The sequence below is a fragment of the Mya arenaria genome, chromosome 11 (genome assembly GCF_026914265.1).
Source record: "Mya arenaria isolate MELC-2E11 chromosome 11, ASM2691426v1".
Taxonomy (NCBI): domain Eukaryota; kingdom Metazoa; phylum Mollusca; class Bivalvia; order Myida; family Myidae; genus Mya; species Mya arenaria.
In genome coordinates this window covers 13,401,693-13,419,330 of record NC_069132.1, presented here as the reverse complement: position 1 = coordinate 13,419,330, position 17,638 = coordinate 13,401,693, and the positions used below count along the sequence as shown (strand labels likewise).

General features: G+C 35.4%; 1 protein-coding gene across 2 annotated transcripts in view; it reads left to right on the top strand.

The window, feature by feature from the left end:
* The window catches only part of LOC128208794 (alpha-actinin-like), a 33,051-nt gene that overhangs the window by 8,466 nt on the left and 6,947 nt on the right, over positions 1–17,638 (top strand). The window contains exons 3-16 of one of the 2 annotated variants that reach the window (XM_052912392.1): positions 211–297; positions 6,963–7,050; positions 9,013–9,091; positions 10,089–10,170; positions 11,695–11,780; positions 12,036–12,128; positions 12,694–12,924; positions 13,211–13,287; positions 13,610–13,739; positions 14,064–14,155; positions 14,423–14,531; positions 14,816–14,878; positions 15,157–15,234; positions 15,619–15,774. In XM_052912392.1, the coding sequence (XP_052768352.1) occupies positions 211–297; positions 6,963–7,050; positions 9,013–9,091; positions 10,089–10,170; positions 11,695–11,780; positions 12,036–12,128; positions 12,694–12,924; positions 13,211–13,287; positions 13,610–13,739; positions 14,064–14,155; positions 14,423–14,531; positions 14,816–14,878; positions 15,157–15,234; positions 15,619–15,774 (1,451 nt within the window). Of the gene's footprint in view, positions 1–210; positions 298–6,962; positions 7,051–7,961; positions 8,041–9,012; positions 9,092–10,088; positions 10,171–11,694; positions 11,781–12,035; positions 12,129–12,693; positions 12,925–13,210; positions 13,288–13,609; positions 13,740–14,063; positions 14,156–14,422; positions 14,532–14,815; positions 14,879–15,156; positions 15,235–15,618; positions 15,775–17,638 lie in introns of both variants that reach the window. The other variant, XM_052912394.1, reaches the window with a different exon arrangement.

Sequence of the window (17,638 nt, the reverse complement as noted above, 5' to 3'; positions counted from 1 at the left end):
CCGTTACTTTGCAAGTCAGTCAAAGACAGGCTTTTGCATCATCTGCAGGTACTCTTGTCTTGCTATATGTAATGGCACTTCTACAATGTCATACAGTAAAATACGATTTGCAAGTTATTGTAAAAGATTCCACATCTGTGAGTAATTCACATAACTTATTGTCAGTTTTAACATTCATATAAGTATGATCATGTGTCCTCTTCTTTTCAGAAATTGTTGATGGTAATAATAAGATGACCTTGGGTATGATCTGGACCATAATTTTGCGATTTGCCATCCAAGATATCACAGTAGAAGGTAAGCCCACATGAGCAATATAGCATTGAACCACTGCATAGCAGGTATAACATAATGTAATACAATGCTGAACATTGAGCTGCTTTATTGAGAGAAATATTGCACCCCCAAAAAGTACATTGTTCACTTGTATAGCACATTTGGTCTGTTGCAAGAATATTTTCTGAATGTTTAGTACTTTATTTCTTAATTGCATTGGATTGATTTTGTGACATGCAACTGCTGTTGAATGCTATTTTCTGGTATAAAAAAGAGAAAAATTGAAATTATGTGCAGATATAATGCAGGCATTGATTGTTCCTTCTTTCTTGCACGAAGAATACTCGAGTAGCCTTGACAGGTTTGTTTGGCCAGTAATGTGAGAGGTGTACAGTTACGACAGCGTTCTCCACAAGGCTATCTGTGACACAGAGCCACTGTTTGCTTCCCGATAGGACCATTTTGACATATAGGCGACAAGTCAATACTTTCACAATTATTTTACCTTACTTTCATATCCCCTCCTCTCCATAGAAGTAAGATTATCTTCCTTATATGGGCCGGAATTTTCATTCACCCTCACACTTATGATAGATTCTTTAGGCCTTGCCTTTAAGTTGTTTAGCACAGGTTTTATCATTAAGAGTCAATAGGGGCTTCTATGCTACTGGGGAATGCCAAGTGCTCCTGCTATTTCCGCTGCTTTATTTCTGATTCTTCTTAAATTTAATCATTTCCCTCTCATTTCTTTGTGTTCTGTCAAAAGTAGCTGCAATACAACCATGTGAAACTGAAACTCGTGTTTGGAATGCAAATTTTATTCCTAATATTACGTGTGCATAACTTGTCTCCATTATTTTGTAGTGAACTTCAGATTTGAATGGATGACTTAATCTCCCCATTACCTGGTTGCTTAAAATGATGAATGAAAGATGTATTTTGAAATAAAATGCTAGTTTATTTACTCAGTTTACATGACCCAGGTTTAAAGATTTTACTTCAAATTCATTTTATTAATTAATGTTCTGTACTGCAGTAATGATTTTCAATAGGAGAGTTTACCTGATCTGTGGAATGCTAATTGTAGGGAATGATAAGGCCACAAAAAAACATGTTTGGTTCGGGTTACCTGACCCTACCTACAAAATAGACTCCAACCGTACTGTTTTTATAGTCTGATTGTAATTTTTAAATTGTATGTTTTTAATTTGTAGTTCAAAATCTTTTAACCTTTAAACAGAAGATAACTTAAACACCATTCCCAAATGATGACAAGAACAATCTTTCATAAAGCCTACTAAAACAACAAATAATAAAAGGCCTGCCTACCCTTTTTTTGGCCTAAGGTTTGTGGTTATATTTAGGAGAGTCAAATGCTGAATACTTCTGAATCATTTTTGAATCATAATTGAAGATATTGCTAAGTTCACAAACTGTGCAGGTGTTTTATAATGGGATGGTTTACATCTGAAGTAGAGAATTATAAATTGATTTATGTATTCCTCTTTGAGTTTTTGTTCCATGTTTTACAAGTTTTATGCCAGGCATCTTTTAGGCCTAAAAAAAAAATACATTTGGTGCGGGTTACCTGACCCTACCTACGGAATAGGCGCCGACCCTATCGTTTTTATAGTCAGTTTGAAAAAAAAATGAAAAAACTAAAAAAAAAAATTTTTTTTTTTTTTAAATTGCTTTTCAATATGTAGTTTAAACCTTAAATGCTTATACAGAAGATAACTTTAACACCATTCTCCAATGATGAAAATGATATTCTTATATAAAGCCGAATAAAAAAAAAACAACATTTTTTTTTTAGGCCTTACCAGTATTCAAACTCTATGTATAGGTTATTGTTTATTTGGAGGTCTTGATGGAAATTAAGCATTCAAGCCTGCTGCAGCTTGGTAAATGTTAAATAATTTTCATAAAGACCTCATAATAGATGTATATGGTTGAAATCATTTTTGTTTACGGACAAGGCAGGCCCCTTTCAAATGGACTCTTGCCTCTGCTGCTGAATTTTGAACATGACTATTGTAGTAAGAAAATAAAGCAATAAAAATGAAAACATTAAGAATGCTTTATCATTTCAACATGTCTGTTTTTTATGCCCCTAAAGGTTGGCATATTAAAATTCCTTGGTCCATTTGTCCAGTTTTCTGAGCAAGGGCTGTAGCTTTGTGCTGGAGGGGGGGGGGGGGAATTGAAAATATTAGGCATACCGGTATGTGCTTGGTTCATAAAGATGATGTGTCGTGTGCAAGACCAACATCCCTACCTCAAAGGTCAAGGTCACAATAACAAGATTAGTATATTGGAACAGCATACATACATCTGTAGGATTGTTTGTTGTGTCCGGGCTGTAACTTTGTCATTCAAGGAGGGGTTCTTTTTTAATTTGGCATATAATTATGTTCAGAACATAAAGGTGATGTGTCGAGTGACTCTCCTCAGAGTTCAAGGTTACACATAAAAGTTGAATCATTATGCAATGCTGCATAATATGCACTGAGACATAGTTGTGTCCTAGCTGTCAATTTGTCATGCATAGAGTGATTTTCAAATTACTTAGCACATGTGTTTGGTACATAAAGACATGTCACATGCAATTGATACATCAAATTATGATTAATAGGAATTTGAAAGACAAATATTAAACAAAAATACTGCCTTTCCATTGCTTCAAAAATTATTTCAACCATTAGCATTTTGCATATAGAACAGAAGTAAGATAGGTTATATCAATCGGGTTTAAAGTACAGTAAAACTGCGATCGCTCGAGGTCGCCAGGGACCGAGCCAAAACCTCGAGGGAACCGATGTTTCGAACGACCCGATTTTCAATTTTCCAGTTTGATATGAAATATCTCTCAGTGTATTTTATCTAGCCATCCCCCCCAGTCATGGGTCCTTCACTAGATTGCTCAGGTGTTCGACAATTTGTAAGTTCTTTCTCATTTGCCATTTTGCAAAGCAAAGTGACAAGAAGGAATTCTTTTCAGATATTCCGATGTTGGATCGATATGGTAGTGTTTTATTCATATTTTTATTACTCATTTAAATTTCTCGTCATTAACTTCTCGTCATTAACTTCTCATAATTATCATCTCAAATGCCCATATCAACTAATATCGGTCAAGCGTTAACAGTGATAAACGGTTTTTCACACCTTATCAAATTGCCTTTCAACTGTCATTGCAATTTTTACAACTTGCGAAAATTTATTTTGGAACACGCGTTCGGGAAAAAGTGTGAAATTATGACCTCGAGGGAGCCATAAGGTTTTGTGCACGATTTGTGTACTTGGGACCGAGGATATTGCTCGACTGCTCGACATAATTAGGTTTCGAGGCAGCGTGGGTATACTTTATATGAAAATAGAAGGAAAAAAGTTCGGGACCAAACTCCGACCTCGAGGGAACGCCGGTTCTCGAGCGACCGCTTGTTCGAGGGAAAGCAGTTTCACTGTAGTATTTTTGGCTTAAGGTTTTCTCATGGCCCTAGATAAATACATCTGGTGTTTTGAATCATTTTGGGATGTTAAAGATCTTTCACCTATTTTTCACATGTGCTTGTAGGTAAATGGTATCATTAGACATCTACTTATGGTTACAATTTGAATAAGAATATTTCTGGTCACCTTATTTAAGTCAAACTTACAACTGAGCGATGATACCGCTTCATAAATATTATATTAGTCATTTTCCAGACATAAATCATATGATTATTTTAGGCAGTTAAAACTTTGTTTTAGTAAAAAATAAGATGTTCATACAGGTATTGCAAACATTGAGAAAATGAACTTGAAGTGAGTGAACTCTGATGCCTGAAATTGATAGACTTGATCTCTTGATGTCTATTTCAAATTTCAATCTGTTATTGCTTCTGATCCAAGCATCTAGAGGTCAACAAGTGAATCTATGATGTTACAGTGAAAATGCTGTAGTTGTAAAGTGTATGTTCTGTGTGAGATGTATTCATCTTTTCCATTTGAACCCCTGCCCCACATCTGCCCTATTATACATGCTGTAGATAAGATTGCTTAAGAAAATATCCAGCACATGTTTTTTTCTGTGGTTTCTCTTAGATACCTTCACAGTTGGAAATGATAATGACATACATATTTCATGACAGTGTGCCAGTTTTCCTCACTTATTCTGCCAGTGTGGTTCATAAGGTTGGTCATCTCAGCAGTCAAAGGTGTTAGGCAATAAAAAACTGCCAAATAGCTTATACAGTTGCCTTGAGATTTATTCATGATGATACAAAGCCCATACTGTTACTTGATACCATTATCATACCCCAGAGTTACAGCCCTTGAATTAGTGACAAATGGTCTAAAAAAAGTATTATGTCTGACTGACATAGCAATGACAGAATGTTTTAAAATGCACATGGTCATGTTGTTCATTTACCATAATGTAACATTTAACCATTCCTTTGTCCAGGCAGCAACTTGGGGTATCCATAACTTCTGTGATAGCTCTAGTTTTGCAGGGCAGTATTAAAGGTTCAAGTGCAGATCTATGGCATTTGGAGTATTTTGTAGGTATTGTGTTTGTGTTTTCAGCTGCAATTTGAATGTATTATTATGTCAACTCAGTAGTATTATGCTTCCATTCTCATGAATGGAGCAAGCATTTTGTCAATGATTGCAATACCTGTAAGCCTGTTATTGAAATGAACAACAATGTTAATTGACTGTCTTTCACAGCCAGTGTATTCCCGACCTTGTCTATCCTCAAGGCCACTCTGCCTGCTGTGGGGCTGGGGTTTATGCATAGATAATGTAACAAACCAGGTGTCCATTTTCAGTCTCACTCATGTTAGCTATGTGGGGCCAAACTATGATGAAAGCTGGAGAATTGTTCTGCCTCAGACTTTCAGTCAAGATAAATCATTCTTGCTGATATGGAAAAGATTATAAATTATGAGCAGATTCTGGCCACTTTTTTGCCAGTGAATGTGGTGCTAAGATTACCATCTCCAACAATCATTATACCCATCTCCTGCAAATAGTTGCACTTATCATTGATGATTGTGTGGCAAATTATCTGTGAATAAATGTGATAAACATCCAATCTATAAGGATCACCCCAAATTTTCATAATAGCAAGAAGCAACCTCTTTCTTTACAGGCCACAGCAAACTACTGAGTGTATCTATTTAGGGCATTTTAATATCATTACAATTTACATTCAAGCTTCTGTGGTATTTGTATGGGAGGAATGCAAAGTGATCTGACTAGATTAGACACTTTGTGATATATGTGTCACCATAAGGTTTAAATGTCCTTTGCACATACTATGATATTGGGGGGAAAAGCAATGTACATTTTTGAGGTGGTGTTAAATTCTGTTTCAGCATCCCAATTTAAAGTATTCTAGTATTGATGTATGTATGGTGTTAAATTTATACAGATCCTCACAGAATGTTGAGACTAATATGTTCACTATAAAGCCTTTATTACTATTTCATCTGTGTATAGCCCATGTAGTACATTGTCAAATGTGTGAAATATCCCTGACATGAACATGAAATGCAAGTCAAGTGACAACAATTCACAGGGTTGTCAACATCGGCCTTGTGGCCTGGCTGTTCACTGGGAAATCCTACTCGGCCAATGTCCAATACATACACTCAATTGTCATCTCCTCTTGTCACGATGGTGACAATGACCATAAAGAAACACTGAAACAAGTTGCTTTTGTTAAAATCTTAAGATATTAAAACATTAATTTCCGTAAGAGATAAAGTTACAATAACAAAATAAGGCAATATTTAGATGACATTACAACATTGGGTATTTCCAGCCTGTCTTTGAAATCTTGTGTACAGTCTTCACTGGTGTGTAATAATTCTATCGTCAGTGAGCTCAAAATTTGAATTTATTCGTCATTTAAATGTTCCAGTTGGTTGCTTTATCTCAAAGGCTTTCTATTTACAATAAAAGAAATATCGTTGAGTGATATAATTTTAGTAACTGGGCTAAGATTATAATCTGTGTTACTCAAACACACATCAAATCATTAAACTTATGAGCAGAAATTGATATGTTTAATTATAACTCGATATGAAGTCAATATGGCTCTTCTGAGAGTTAGAAAAGACATTCAACAAAAAAAACTGATTTGCCAGTGCAATTCTCTCTAGCATGTTGTCTGTGTCATGCTGTGTTGTATAAAGGTGTATTGTTTCTTGTGTTTCTTGCTGATCACTAGCTTTTCTCAGTGCTGAAAGAATGCCAATTTGTAAATTCTGACAGAAAAAATCGCATAGCATTGGTACCTTGGGAGCGATAGTCTCCTATCTATAATATTGACAGGTTATAATTAGTTCAGTTTGGCAAGCAAGTGTTGAGATGTAAGGTAGAAAATGAATCATGAGTACCAAACTTCTACTCTTTGAATACTTATTGAGACTGGAATGCTTCATTACCATGAAGCTTTATTGCATTGTTAACTCAGTACTTTGTAAAAGACTAGTTTCCTCAAGATATAATAATTATTATCTTTTGCACTGTCATACTTGACATTTTGTTCTATGATAATGTCTTATCTGAATATTTGAATCTTGCATAGATACTATGGTCATGCCAGCCCTTTCCATTTTTATCATATAGGTGTGTGTTGTGCATTCTTTGTTCTAAGTAAACATTGTTTATATGTTGCTTTTTGTTTATTTCAGAATTGACTGCAAAAGAGGGGCTGCTACTTTGGTGTCAGCGCAAGACAGCTCCATACAAAAATGTTAATGTACAGAACTTTCATCTTAGGTATGTGGTCTTGGCTCTATTCTTAGATCACAAATGCGATAAACTTGGCAGTGAATCTCATGTATTCACACTTTTGTTTTTTGGGAATATCAAACATTATTTCACCAAGCATTCTTCAAGCTGTACTGGCTATGAATGTTGCATAGATATGACAAAAAGGCATCTAAGCAAGACCCTGACTGTGAAGCTATTAATAAACCTACTCAAAACTATTTACGAAGATATAACTAACATGATGTACAGTGAAAATTATAGAAGACTGTAATTGTTGACGTTCATCATGCTTGTTGTAATGACAGTAATTGCAAAAGGTATACACAATTATGTATGTAGGAGAAAAGTTTGGCAATGAATTTTGAGCCACAACAAGCTCAATAAAGGATAGCATTCGATTTGAAGAAATAAATCATTTGTCTATGGCCTGTCCTTGTTATACAGCTTAAGCATCCTCTAAATGTCAAGGTCATCACAATGTTACTTTTCGAGCAATCTCAAGTGAGAGCTCTCAGTCCAGGCAGGGTTTACTTCAAGGTTACTGAACATCTTGTTCACTCAACCTTGAGCGCTAAAACACTGCTTAACAAAGAGAAAATGCTTGTTAAGATACTTCTGTCAAAAGTATTGTGAAATAAAAAAGTCCACTGAACTGTCCACTGGCTAGGCTGGATGATTTTAGCTAGCCAGGCCAGAGAACTTGTGTTGACCATTGATTTTTGGTCCAGCAATACTGTCCACATTTTTGTCAGACTTAACACGGTCACACCATCCATCAACATTGATATGATTTATCATTTATAGAAACAAGTCTTTTTGTTGTGGTTAAATTATGATTGAAATGAACTATGCCATTTGAAGTAAATCACACAATATATAAAACAATGTCCTACTAATGTTTTGTTGTTGTGCTTTAGCTGGAAGGATGGTTTGGCATTCTGTGCCCTCATTCACCGACATAGACCAGAACTTCTCGACATCTACAAACTTTCGAGGGTAATTACGCACGCTGCCAACAACGAGTCTTCCTAGGCCTCTAGTTTCATTCATTGCTTGAATTTTATTTTCAAATTTATTTTGCAGGGAACCAGATTGCTTTATTTGTTCCAAGCTAACATGTCTGATATCATTAATGGGAGTTAAATTTACTTTGAGTTTTTATTTGCATGATTGCATTTTGAGTAGTTCTCAAATATTTATGTGCTCACAGATTTTTTTGGCAAAACAGAATTCTCAAGGTTTTTTTTAATGATTTAAAATGAATGTAATACCGGCCAATTTTGCCTTGAATTTGCAAATTATTTTAGTAACAAGTCCTTGAGCACATCCTTATAATTTAAGCATGAAAAAATTCTGGTCCTGACAGATGACTGTGCATATGAAACATTTACCATGATATGCAAGTCAGTGATATCAAGAACGCCTTATTTTTATAATCTGTAATTTGAAAAAAACACTTACCTGTTTGATATGGCAATAATTGGATGTGTCAGTTTGCAGCTTTAAGATGAAATCAGGTGCCTGAAGCCCTCACAGTAGAAGGCACTCAACGTCAGGGCTTCTTAGCATGCTTTATCCAGATTAGTTAGAAATACGACAATGCGCTGGCATCTCCATGCACATGGCTTGAAATAGACTGACAGTGTTACCAGCTTGAAGATCAGCTTCACACCTGTATGGAGGTGTTGGCCATTTTAATTGTGTTTATGGGCCTGCTGTTTTGTTGTGCTGATTTTAGCAGGAAAAGGCAATACATTAAGCATATTGGTTTTATTTCTACCAAAAATAGTTCAGCTTTATGTCCTTGGGTTTATGGATATTCCCAACTTCGTACAGATTCCAAAGTAAAACTCCACTATGCTCCATGAATTGCCTTGAATGGTTAAAATACTTCCTACAATTGACTTTTGCTTCCTTTTAAATGCGTTTGTTTGCCTGGTGTGTGCATGTTGTGCTTGTTTTCTTCAGTTTTAAGGATGGGTTGGCCTTCTGTGCCCTCATTCACAGACACCGACCGGAGCTCATAGATTACCATAAACTGTCAAAGGTAAGCCAGATATCGACTGGTGCCTTCCCACTGGACCAATGCTTTCTGGAAAAATACACTGAAAAGTCTTTCACAGTTTCTACATCCTGGGATTTTAGGTTTATTTTAGAAGAAACAATCTCAATCATGCAATTATATGTTATTTTGAACAGCTTTTTAGCATGTCATAGTCTTGTAGAGATGCGAGTTGTTCAACAGCTTATTCGCTTGAGTCATTGACCTATTCTGAATTCATAGAATAAGATAATTTGTGGGAATTGTTCAACAGCTTATTTGTCTGATGCATTGACCTACAGAAAATTTAAATTCATACAATAAGTTCATTTGTGGGGTTAATGTCAGAAATTAACCAAGCAACATAAAATAATGAAGGTACGATCTGACATGAACCCCACAAATTATATAAAAATTATTGTGTGTGAAATATGCATCCTTGTTTGACCAGATAACTGATATTACATGTATTTCCCCCTGACTCTCAACCACTTCAACATTCTGAAATATATTTCCGATTAATCTGTGATTTTCAATTACCAATCCTGTCAATTTTGAAGTGGGTGGAAGTCAGGTTGAGGAAGTTATGAAATAAGAACAGGCATTGCAAGTGATAATTATTCATGTATAGTAATTCATATGCACAATTTGTTAATCATGTTCTAGGTTTTTCCACCTCTGTTAGATATTTTGAACTTTAGCTGATTACAAAGTTATCCTAATTATTTTAAATTGATTAACAAAATTATCAGCTATACAGCCTTAGTCAGTAATGTTTGTGTCAGATAAATGAAAGTGCTTGTTATCTCTGTATGATTGAGATGTCTTACTCATTTAATACTGCAAAAACAAGCCTTTATAACCGTACCTTTCCCCTAATACAGCTTAATCAACAATGTCTTTAAAAACACTTATAATAAATATCTTGAGGTTCAATCTCATTCTAAAAGTGATGTTTATAAAGACCTCAATTGGATTGAAATTCTTACCTCTTTAATTGCAGGACAATCCATTGGAGAACCTGAACACAGCTTTCGATGTTGCAGAGAAACACTTGGATATCCCCCGCATGTTGGACGCTGAAGGTAACCAGCCCTTGTCGCAACAAACTCTTCTTGTAGTGAAACTTTTAAAGAACTTCAATTGCTTGTTTAAGGTCATCACCTAAAATATCCAAAATGATGCTGATGTTGATTATGCATGTCAATGAATGAAGACCGATGGTGGTTTATATACATGTCCATGAATGAAGACCGATGGTGGTTTTTTATTTACATGTCCATGAATAAAGACCAATGGTGGTTTATATACATGTCCATGAATAAAGACCAATGGTGGTTTATATACATGTCCATGAATAAAGACCAATGGTGGTTTATATACATGTCCATGAATAAAGACCAATGGTGGTTTATTTACATGCCCATGAATGAAGACCAATGGTGGTTATACACATGTCCATGAATGAAGACCGATGGTGGTTATACACATGTCCATGAATGAAGACCAATGGTGGTTTATTTACATGCCCATGAATGAAGACCAATGGTGGTTTATTTACATGTCCATGAATGAAGACCGATGGTGGTTTATATACATGTCCATGAATGAAGACCAATGGTGGTTTATATACATGTCCATGAATGAAGACCGATGGTGGTTATACACATGTCCATGAATGAAGACCGATGGTGGTTTATATACATGTCCATGAATGAAGACCAATGGTGGTTTATATACATGTCCATGAATGAAGACCGATGGTGGTTATACACATGTCCATGAATGAAGACCAATGGTGGTTTATTTACATGTCCATGAATGAAGACCGATGGTGGTTTATATACATGTCCATGAATGAAGACCAATGGTGGTTTATATACTTGTCCATGAATGAAGACCGATGGTGGTTATACACATGTCCATGAATGAAGACCGATGGTGGTTTATATACATGTCCATGAATGAAGACCGATGGTGGTTTATTTACATGTCCATGAATGAAGACCAATGGTGGTTTATATACATGTCCATGAATGAAGACCAATGGTGGTTTATATACATGTCCATGAATGAAGACCAATTGGTGGTTTATTTACATGTCCATGAATGAAGACCAATGGTGGTTTATTTACATGTCCATGAATGAAGACCGATGGTGGTTTATATACATGTCCATGAATGAAGACCAATGGTGGTTTATATACATGTCCATGAATAAAGACCGATGGTGGTTTACATACATGTCCATGAATAAAGACCGATGGTGGTTTATTTACATGTCCATGAATAAAGACCGATGGTGGTTTATATACATGTCCATGAATGAAGACCAATGGTGGTTATTCACATGTCCATGAATGAAGACCGATGGTGGTTTATATACATGTCCATGAATAAAGACCGATGGTGGTTTATATACATGTCCATGAATAAAGACCGATGGTGGTTTATTTACATGTCCATGAATAAAGACCGATGGTGGTTTATTTACATGTCCATGAATGAAGACCGATGGTGGTTATACACATGTCCATGAATGAAGACCGATGGGTTTATATACATGTCCATGAATGAAGACCAATAGTGGTTTATGTTGTGTGTTTCAGACATGGTAAACTCAGTGAAGCCAGATGAGAGGTCAGTGATGACCTACGTTTCCGCATACTACCACGCTTTCTCTGGAGCCCAACAGGTAAACCACAATGTATTTTGAAAAAAAAAATGCAGATAGGCATACCATTATAAAAAAATCAACTCTCCTCATTTAAGAAGTCCCAAGATGCTTTCACCTGTAACTAAAAACTACTGATGATTAGGTATTATTTAAATTGTGAAATTGCTTCATTCCTTTAAATTTCTAAAATAGTGAATCAAAATTAAAACCCATTACAAAAAAACACATTTAAGTTGGCATAATCTCTACATTAACTTTTATTGAATATTTCAGGCGGAAACGGCAGCTAACCGTATCTGTAAGGTGTTGAAGGTGAACCAGGAGAATGAGCGACTCATGGAGGAGTATGAGCGCCTTGCCAGCGACGTACGTATCATGTGTACAATGTTTGTGTAGGAAATGATTTGTATTGTGATAGTTATACCATTGTCTTTCATTATTGTGTCCCCGGAGTAGCAGAACGGTCTATATAATATATAATACAGAGTTAGTATGTCTGTGCTATGGTGGCTTCTGTCCATTTCCAACTGTACATGAACAGAGACTCATTTCGCTGCTCTCCCCGAGTCCAATACTAAAAGTTATATCCCGAGGAGCTGTTATATGCAGGATGCATATTCATTGAGTAATATGTGCGCAAATCTTTGCCTGGGACTCTCAATATTTTGCCGAGGACCAATTGTTTTGAAAGAGTGAGTCCAAAAGATGCATTCAAGCAAATTCAAAATGAATCACTGCATTTATGTTCACATAATTCATTGAGAAGCAGCAAAAATGTTTTTTTATGTGCATGGAAACAGACACTTAAAGTAAGATTTAAGAGTTATGGTCTTTAACTTGATGTTTGAACAAACAACAACATGAAAACATATGCAGCAAATATAGTCCAATGTTGAACCTCACATCATTGAACTAATTATTGAACCTCCAGTTGTTGGCATGGATCAAGAAGACAACCCCCTGGCTGGAAAACCGCACAACAGACAACACTCTGCCCGGTACCCAGCGTAAACTTGATGAGTTCAGGGACTACCGCCGCAAACACAAGCCTCCAAAGTTGGAGGACAAAGCACGCCTAGAAAACAGCTTCAACACGCTCCAGACACGCCTTCGCCTCAGCAACAGGCCAGCCTACCTCCCCACGGAGGGAAAAATGGTGTCTGTAAGTACATTACTGCCAGACATTATTGTTCTATTCTGGTATAGTAGACCTTGGATAGTCATTCTATGATCTTGTCTCACTCATGTCACTGATTCTCAGAAAAGTTTTATTGAAAAAAAAAAAAAAAAAATCTGTCATGAATATCCGAATTCACAGAACATACTTGCCGTACCATTAATATGTTGTTAGAGTAAGAAGGACAAACTAACTGTGTAAATCATCGCTTTATACTGTTTATTATGTAACATGCTTATGTTTTAATCCTGTTTCACTGTTTGTGCTTTAGGATATCGCAAATGCATGGAAGGGACTGGAGACAGCAGAAAAAGGCTTTGAAGAGTGGCTTCTCTCAGAACTGCAGAGGTGGGTTCTGAATTCCATTGTTATGGAAATCATATCTTTCGATAAAAACTTTTGTTCTTTAATAAAAAAACATTGGTGTTTAGGAAATGAAACAGAGATGAATAAAGACAATTACCAAGATATTTGTTCATAAAAAAGCTGTTTAAGAATAGTTACTGACAATTTATTGAACTAATTTTAATGTACATTCATATGTATGTGTGTAACATGTAAAATGTGAACTTATCGAGAAAGAAATACGGTCTGTGTGACTGAGCTGAAACAAGAGTTTGAAATGTCATGAGGTTTTACTATATCCCCAAATACTAATTCATGTGTACAGGTTAGAGCGTCTGGATCACCTGGCCCAGAAGTTCCGTCACCGATGTGAGATCCACGAGGACTGGGCCGAGGGTAAGGAGGACATGCTCCAGTCACAGGACTTCAAACGATGCAGGCTCAATGATGTCAAGGTACATACTTACTCTTACAGGAACCATGCTGTTTTGCTTTAATTCAGTCCCCACTCTTTCATATTAACTGCTTTAATAGGATATGAAAATACACAAATGAGTTCTTTAGGGTTTTATTGTAGGCAAGAGACTATTATGATTTCTGCTGCTGTTAACTTTCTTTTCATGTAGCTCTTTTGCTAAAGTAATGCTATAACAGTTCACTTAGTGAAATAAAATTTAGACAATAGATCTACTGTAATGAAAGTTATTTGAAGGGGTTGGTCTACATTATGACATAGTTGTGTCCCTCTGGTTTCATCAATGTAACTGTGTTATCTCCAGGCTATGAAGAAGAAGCATGAAGCATTTGAGAGTGACCTGGCAGCCCATCAGGACAGAGTGGAGCAGATAGCAGCCATCGCACAGGAACTCAAGTATGGAATCATCATGCATTAAAACAATGCTGAATTTTCAGAATTGTGTGTTTCTTAAATGAGGAAAATTATTTATATATAGCGGGTTTGGGATTAAGGGATCCATGGTAAAACTCATTTAATATACTTGGATATTGTTCAAAGAGCAGATGTACATAATGACCAAAAATGTTGTTTTAGCAAGACTTCATTAGATAAACTCAAATTTCTGTGCTCTTTTTATTCAACAATCTCAATTCAGCAATATGTATGATTGAACTTTTTTAGTGCCCTGCAGTACCATGATATTGTAGCAGTTAACACCAGGTGCCAGACGATCTGTGACCAGTGGGACAGACTGGGAACCCTCACTGCATCGCGCCGCACAGCTCTTGATGTACGTTACCTCCCTTTGATTAGTTTGATATAATTTGAAAAAAAATCATTGAATTTTATTACGAAAAATTAGGAAAGCAGGTTGCTGTAAGAAAACTTGGCTTACCTTTTTGGAAAGATCTGTAGGCTGTGTTGTCCGCAGTTTTAATTCCTGTAACAAATAAAGATTTCAGATGTTGTTCTCAATTTATATTTCGATTCATTTCGATACATGCATATCCTGAAAGTACAAAAAAGAAACTGGAAAATGATCTCACTGTGGCTCTTTGATTTTTCTCATTTCAGGAAGCAGAGAATATTCTTGAAAAGATTGACTCTCTTCACCTGGAATTTGCCAAGCGTGCAGCGGTAAATCATCTCTTGCAATTCTCTTAACTGGTTTTTGTTTCTCTGTTGTTGTTCATATTTTGAAAGTTTCTTTTAGATCAAAACTTGATGATTGATATTTGTTAATAGTGTCATTAGCAGTACTCTTTGATAGCAGCAGTTTTTTTCACTGCATAAGATCATTATTTTTTCTCAATGTAACATTGTGCCAACAAGCATGATTGGGATATTGTAGTGATCATTTGTTTCGCAAAACAAACAATGTAAGTTATGTTATCATATTTCCTGTCCTTTTTTAGCCGTTCAATAACTGGCTGGATGGAGCTAAGGAAGATCTGCTGGACATGTTTATTGTCCACACCACCGAGGAAATACAGGTACATATACAACATAATCATTCAAACACATGATCTGCTTGCCTCCATCTGTGATCTCTGCTGTTACTCTGAACAAAAAACAAGGGAACCAATGGGTGATAACTTATTATACAAACATACCCACAAAGAACATGTTTAAAGGCTGTATAATCAGCAGATCATAATATTGAAACAATGATTAATTTTTGACTAATTCAAATATTTTATCAAGATATTTTCTGCCCTAAAACTTGAAAAATCCAATGAGCAATCAATTTATAAATAACCAATGTATTGGTCATTGTAAATGAAATGTTTTTCTTTTAATTGATTAGAAAGTAGTACTTGAAACATTCCTTTATTTTTTCACTGTGTAACTCATCTTATAATTGCTCTTTGTTACAGGAGTTGTTTGAGGCCCATGAGCAGTTCAAGTCAACATTGCCAGAGGCTGACAAGGAGTATAACGCCATCATGCGGCTCTCACAGGAGGTACAGCGCCTCTCGTCCTCCATTGGCATCAACAACCCAGAGAACCCGTACACCACTGTCAACCCACAGGTAAGATAGACAAGTGTGTAGAGGGGACATGTGGCACCTGGGCTGGTGAGGTCTCTCTCTTTGTTAAAGATTACTGCTTAAACAAGTTTAATTAAATTCTTTTGTGCCATTGTTATTCAATGAAAGCTGAACAATTATATTAAAATTATATTATTATAATACGCTTTCAAAGCTCTAGCAAAGTTAAATGTAGTGAAAATTGAATTTTGTTTTCAATTGAAGAGATTCCTCCTTGCCCTAACTCATGTTAAAATTATGGATTTTTATTTTAATTTATAATTGAACTGTGTAGTTTAGGAATGGCAGTGCATTGCTTGATGTGCTAGCATTGCTTTTATATGATGTTTGGGAAGCATTTCTTCAATAAGCCATTTAATAGAATGTATTATTCATATGAAGTAATAAGTTTTTTGAATGCAGCATTAGACATACATAACTTATGAGTAACTGCAAGTTCATTTTTAAATGAGTTTCCCATGTTGAATGCTAGCATGAGAAATGCTAGTTATAATGGAAGCTTGATATTTAAATGTGATGTATGTATTTTCATGCTTGGCTTCGTTAGGAGGTTAGTATATCAGCAACGCTTAGTTAATAATATGAAAGAAACATCAGGTTGCTATAGTATTCAAACAAATCCTAAATGCTTCATACAGTAGCTGTCTGTTCAATAATAAAAAGCTAACACATTAAATGCATTTCATATCAAAGAAAACAAATATAACTGCTTGATGTTTCTACTTCTGTGTTGTGTACTATAATCTGTAGCTTTTATGGATATCAGTATTGTGATGTTTTGGTTCACTCACTACAAGGTAAAGCCAAAACTATGGAAACACTCAAACATTGATAGTAAAAATGGCTGTAAAATTGTCAGTGAGGAATCAAAACATGGTTGGGTTTTAGTCTAACATTAAGGCTTAGCTTTGGTCGGTGTTCAAACTGGATACATGGGGAACAGTTTCTCTGGATAAGAAATCACCTTATTTAATATGATGCAATGCAATACTCCTGCGGTCTAACCTTAAGCAGGTTTTATAAGTAAGATACTAAGAGCCTGCTTCCTTGAAAGCTTCAAACACAATGACTTTTCTTTAACAAAGCATACGAGGATTGAAAATTGTGTAAACACACTTGAAATTTACAACTACATTTATCTTTAGACTCTTGATTCTTGTCTCTTAGCTTTATTTTTATATCAAAATGGTACTTCCTTCTGAAAAAAAATCATTTAATTAATTTTTGTTTGAAATATAACTTTCTAGATAACTGTAGTTTGATTAATTTGTCAGAGCATGATTATTGAGTGTGTAGCTAGCTTATAAATAAATCCAAGGAAACATGGGGTACTAACCTATATGTATAAAACTCTAATAAAGTGTATATGGTGGTAGAAATGATTTACCAGAAATGAGATTATGGGTTTTGATGGATCTAAAATACCGGTAGCACTAACAGTAACAATATATTCTTTTATCTTGTTTCAATATGAGTCATTCAAATACAACATTTTTTCTTCTGACCAGTATTTTCACTTCTTTATTGCATGAACATTCCATTTTCATTGCTCATTAAAAATGTTTCATAATGTGCATGCTGTTTTCTTATTGACAGATTAATCTTGTCTGGAAAGCGGTTAAGCTAGACCAATGATTAGATGCAAAAAAAATTACTATGTCTAGTTATATAAGAATCATTTTAACAATAAAAATATCCTGTTTACTAATTGGTTTTGTTTTCTTCACTTGCAAAATTTAAAGATTTATAGCTTGATCACTCATGTTGCCTGTTAAAAATAACTTCCTTTTGCAATTCCCTAACAATACATTCCTCTGGAAGTATCCAATATGGTAACCGTAACCAT